Source organism: Castanea sativa, chromosome 11 (assembly GCF_040712315.1).
Source record: "Castanea sativa cultivar Marrone di Chiusa Pesio chromosome 11, ASM4071231v1".
Taxonomy (NCBI): domain Eukaryota; kingdom Viridiplantae; phylum Streptophyta; class Magnoliopsida; order Fagales; family Fagaceae; genus Castanea; species Castanea sativa.
The window spans coordinates 64,715,614-64,721,613 of NC_134023.1; the positions used below are offsets into that span (position 1 = coordinate 64,715,614).

Here is a 6,000-nt window from a genome sequence, read left to right on the forward strand (position 1 = left end):
TTATTTGAGAAATAAAAATAATATAACTTTTTTAACGAGAAAAATGGTGCATCTAAGTAAAGTTACCTCATAAAGTATCGGGCCCTCTTTATTATTATTTTATAAAATAGAGCATTATTGTTTTGGCTTGATTGTTATGAGCAATTATCATCAAACATAAGATTATTATAAAAAAATAAAACACACACACACACACACACATATATATATATATATAAAACTTGGACTAAGAGAGGAACCGGAAAGGAGATAAAAAAGTGTTCCAAGAAGTTACTAGAATTTTATAAATAACTGGAGTTTTAAATGTGTCTATATTCTGTTTCTAAATGCAATATATATTTTTATATATTAGACTACTTTAAATCCTAGAACTAAATGAACAACACCTACATGGCTACATAGCCAAATGAGTCGTATTATCAATGACATCCACACATAGAGTGCCATCACTCCCTTTTATCTTATCTGCAACAATGAAACAAACAGCACATTTGTCCAGCATGGCAAGGAAATAAATATCTCCCAAAAACATCTACAAACTCTAATGTTCTAATTTAAAGTCTAAGCTTCCACTCACTCACTCACTCACTCACTCAATCTACTCTTTATGGCCATCACCACCATATGCTCATCTCCAACTCACTCTCCAACTCTCCCAACCATTTCTTCACTCAAAACCCACCACCCTCTCCAACCCCAGTTGCATGTTTCTACATCTTCTACTAAATTTGGTTCTAACATAGTCTCCAACGATGCATTAGTCATTGCTGCAGAGGCAGTTGCACTGGCACATGCAGCAGCTCAGGCTGCTAGAGATGCTGTGTTGGCTGCAGCTGAGATTGGTGAGGTGTGGTGTGACAGAGAGAGTGATAATGTATTGGTGAAGGATGGGAGTGGTGGCTTAGGAGTGAGGAGGAAGAGGAGGAGGAGAAGGAGAAATGGGATGGAGGAAAAAATTGGTGAAAGTTGGAGAATTTCATCCGGGTCTGTTAAGTCTGGGAATTTGAGTCCAAGGGAGGAGGCAGAGCTTTGTTTATGCCTCAAGGTAGGTTTGCTAGTAAAATTATAGAATGGCTGCTATTTACTTATGGTATTATCGAAGTGACTTTAGTATGTCTTGTGGGGTCTGAACTTTGAATTTTAATTTGTTAATAACCTCCTTTACATAATTTGTTTACAACCTCAAGAATTTAAACTCTAATTGCTTTGCTAGTATATTCCAATGGTTATGTTGTGAAATTTTCAAATGTTAAGGTAGTTTGTTCTAATAATAACAATCACTTAATCAATAAAAGTTTAAAATTTGAGAATGAGATTCAGTATTATCTCCATCAAAAGGGGAAGAAAATAAGTGTTTGCAAATTGACAGGAGGGAGCAAGGCTAGAAGGGATGAGAATAGGAGTCAGGGAAGCTCGAGGCTGTGAGCCAACCTCAAAACAGTTGGCCAAGGCCATAGGGATGAAAAGGAGGAGTGTAGATAAGATTTTGTGTGATGGAAGAGAGTCAAGACAGAAGATTGCTCGGAGCTACCGTAGACTGGTGGTTTCCATTGCCAATGGTTATCAAGGCAGAGGACTAAGCTTCCAAGACCTCATTCAGGTTACTTACATTTTTCTCTTAAACGTTGGTTCCTACAGTGTGCTGATGTACAATGTGTTTTGCTGTGTTTACAGGAAGGGAGCATAGGCCTTCTTCGGGGGGTGGAGAAATTTGAGCCTGAAAGAGGAAATAAGTTGGCAACATATGTTTACTGGTGGATTAAGCAGGCTATTATTAGAGCCATAGCAACTGACACAAGATTAGTGAGATTACCGGTGAGGAACCGCATATATTAACAGTATATTTACTTTCACTGCAACTTTTTAGTTCAGCCAGTCTAACTGCCGACCATTCTCTTCTGCTCAAAATGACTTAAATCATTTAGGATTCTTCTTTGAGAATCTCTAATTGCTGCATGATAGTTCTTATAACTTTTTAGAGGGTCACTATGCTTGTTAGTTTTAATATGTGCACATTAGCCTGAATTGGACTCTTAAGACTGAATGTTTTCCACCTTTATTGTTTAACATATCAATAGATTGAGGTGTTTTAAATCCTAATGGTATGTCTGACCGGCGGAAGTAAGTAAATTTTTTGCATATGTATGTAAAAATGGCTAATGATCTAAATTTTTGCCTTTGTGATTCTTCCCTTTTATTGCTTCCTTTTTTATTTCTTTAATCAGGATGCTGCTAACTCTAAGAAGGTGTTCACATAGAAGTAGAACCCTGCCTAATTTATTTATTTTTATTGTTGTTCTATTTTGTGGTTGTTGTAGATTGTATTTCCTAGAGTTGTTCTCAGATAGGATGCCAGTATTTGTGACAGTTAGTACTAGTACCGATGTTCATGTTGAGATGTTCTATTCCAATAGATTGTTTAAAATTTGTCAAAAAATTATTAAAACTAAGGCTAGATTTCAAAAAAATAGTGATTTTCTTTCCCTTCACAATCTTTGCTTCACTCTATATGAGTTTTGGGGAGGTAAACTGGTAGTTAGTGAATGTATGGTTAGCTTGTTGTGTGTAGGGAAACGCGAGCAGGATGGTGGCGAAAATTGCAGAAGCTAGCAACATCTTGACTAAAAGATTAGGGCGGCAACCATCCTATGATGAAATTGCTGAAATGCTCAATGTGAATATTTTGACAGTGAAACTTGTTTCTGAGAGGAGCAGACCCCCAGGGTCATTGGATCGAGCAGTAACTGATCAAGGTCGCATGACTCTCCAGGTTCTTTTCTTGAACTTTATTCCCAACTTTAATGAATGATCAAGTTCTTTGATCAAAACGAAGTTTATTGCTCTTCAATAACAAATGTACACACTGTCTGGCAGTATTAATGTTCAAACTCAAGCCATTCCTTGTCATGTGAGTTAAGGTTATGAGTCCCGCATTTCCTATATTTGAGATTTCTGACCTTTGAAGATCGTTCTTAAAAATCCAAATCTCCAGTTGGATTCTAATCCTACAAAGCATTGAATTTTTTTGCCACCTGATAACAAGGTTGCAGGATTAGATGAGATTGAAAGACTGGACATGACAACAAGAGGCTATACGGCGCTTTTAAATCACAAGAATTCAAATATCTTCTTGATAGTTGAGACTAGAATTAGTTTCATACCTAGATATCTCAAACAAGGTTCAGAATCAACATGATTGACTCAAAGACAGCCTGATGAGTTGATAATCCAACTTGGATAAACTTATACAACAATAAAATATTACTGTTGTTCAAAAATAATTAGATAGGTGGACTTTTTTTTCCATGAATAAATAGATTGAGAAACTTGAGATGAGGAAATTCACAGTTAATGAAACTTTAATGTAAAAAGCCTAATCTGTTATCTGTAAACTAATTTATAGCAAGGTTAAGTGCAGGCGCCTTAGATTTCTTCAATGTCTTTGTGTCTATGCAATAAGAGCTTATTTAAAATATGAAATATCACTTAGGACATATACCCCATTGACTAAATCTAATTCATAAGTTCAAAATCTGTTGCAGGAGATCATATCAGGACCGGATGAAACAATGCCAGAAAAGATGGTCAAGAAACAGCTAATGAAGCAAGAGGTGGATAAACTTCTCAAGACACTTAACAAAAGAGAAGAACATGTATTGAGATTACGCTTTGGACTCAATGGAGAGCCGCCTAGGTCCTGTGAAGAGATAGGAAGAATATTAAAGCTGTCGAGGGAGAGGGTTCGCCAGATCTATGTTATTGCATTATCAAATTTACGACAGAGAAGTATGAAAGACAATCTAGTAGAATTTTATGTTTTATAGAAGTTCTTGATTTGATTAATTGAATTAGAAGGTAGGAAACAAAATGAATATGAAAACTAAGATTTGTACATTTTACCATATCATTTTTTTAATCTGTAATAGACCAAGATATAGGAATTTTACATTCCTATGCTCAATGCTTTGGTTATTTCCCATTTCCATTAGAGATGAAATAAGTAGAGATGATTTGTGCTAAGCACGATATGATGGTAAAGCTAAAGCGAGGCACTATATCATGCTTGTCATGTGCTTTGTTCCTTGTCATGCACCCAAACACAATGCATGAGCTAGACAAGTGACAATAACGCGCACCCAAAAAAAGATCACCTTGTAAGTGTGCAAGACCCTAGTAAATTTCAATAATTATTCTCTAAAAGGGATTTAGTAACAATTATAAATTATACGTGGCGATTTATAAGACTATCATGTGAATTATTTAAACAAATTAAATGACTCGCTAAAAAATCATATAAATAAAACTACATGTGGATGGTTTTTTCAATCACCATATAATGGGTTAAAAAAAATAGATGCAAACCAATTTGTAGCTAAACTTTTTCCCATCACAGTAGTACAACTACAAACCCTTCCGCCACCTTGTAAAGTTTCTTTGAATAATCCTATATTAATTGTTCAATTTTCTTTAATGTACACAAATTCAAAACTGCCTAGCTAGAACGTATCGCCATCCTAAAACAGACTCCAACTACGGGTGCATGGGAATTTCTTCAGCCAGAAAGATTGAATGATTTGTAATTGAAAGTTTGAATAATTTGTAATTGGCCAAATTCCAAAGGGAAAGAGAAGAATATGATCAAGAAAGATCAAATTCCAATTGAATGATCTATTTCCAGGAAGATTAACCATTAACAGCTTATTTGACTCCTGTAGTCCTGTTAGTGGCTGATCCATGTGTATACAATATACTTAATATTTTAGTGCTAGAAGTAGAAAACAGGAAAAGATAACATATTCATTATATTTTGTTTATCTAGTTTTTTTTTTTTTTTAAATGAATAAGCCATTTTCTTAAAAGTATAAAATCCACTTACGTATTAAAAGACTTTTAACAGTTAGATAGATATCAATGATTAATTTACTACAATTTATGTTCTTATGTAATTATCCCTAACTTTTATTACTTATATGCAAACTTTTATGCAGGAGATTTTTTTTTTTTTTTTGATAAGTAAAAAAATTTGCTAGGTAAATATGCTGGAGAACAAATTATTACCTAAAGAATTTAAAGTCCTCTTTTTTGGTAGCTACATACATACATACACACACTGACACATATATATAAAGTAACAATAATGTTTTTTCTCCTTTTATTAAAACTTAAGTTTCCTTATTTTTATTTTTCTTCTCTTACATTCGTTTTTTCTTTGATCGGTTTTAAACTTTAAAAGATATTGATAAAATAGAAAAAAAAAAAAAATTTGCCTCTTTATTATTTTGGGAATGAATTTTGAAATAAAAATAATTAATAGTGTATTAGCCCTGTTTGGATTTTTTTTTTCATCACTCATTACTCTTCACTCAATTTTCATCACTTATCACTAATTACTCATCACTCATCACTCATCACTTATCACTTAAAAAACCTCAATTTCCTAATACCCACCGTTTGACACACTTCACTCAACTTCTCATTACTCAATTTTTCTACTTTTTTGTGGGACCCATTCCTGTAAATCGGTAAGAAGGTCTACTAAGCCTACCCGCAGAACCCATTCCCCACCATTTTCTCTTTTCTCATTTTCCCTTCACCCCTTTTACTCTCCTAAAACACAAACCCATTACCCAGCTAATCAAACATTTCCTAGTCCTCCTTAAACACCCAAACCCCAATCTTAGGGGTGTGCAGGCAACCCGCCAATCCACCAAAACCGACCCAATCCAACCCAACCCACCGGGTTGGGTCGGTTTTTAGGCCTTGGTGGGTTGGGTTGGGTTATAAAAAAATTTTTGATCGTGAGTTTGGTTGGGTTTGGGTCATAAAATTTCAAATCCGCCAAACCCAACCCGACCCACCCATATATTTAATATATATATATATATAAAATATATTATATAATTAATAAATTTTTTAAAATAACTAGCTATTTCTATCCTATATAAAAGTCAATTAGTTCATACAAACCCTAGTAAATTACTATTATTATTTAGTCATTAG

At 34.2% G+C, this 6,000-nt stretch overlaps 1 protein-coding gene across 1 annotated transcript; it reads left to right on the forward strand.

Annotated features, from left to right (window-relative positions):
- The first annotated feature begins 567 nt into the window (after nucleotides 1-567).
- Nucleotides 568-3,983, forward strand: LOC142617555 (RNA polymerase sigma factor sigD, chloroplastic). Its single transcript, XM_075790461.1, has 5 exons — nucleotides 568-1,045; nucleotides 1,370-1,600; nucleotides 1,675-1,815; nucleotides 2,570-2,770; nucleotides 3,543-3,983. Exons 1-5 carry the CDS (start codon nucleotides 608-610, stop codon nucleotides 3,822-3,824), a joined length of 1,293 nt encoding a protein of 430 aa, XP_075646576.1. The 5' UTR covers nucleotides 568-607; the 3' UTR covers nucleotides 3,825-3,983.
- The last annotated feature ends 2,017 nt before the right edge of the window (nucleotides 3,984-6,000 follow it).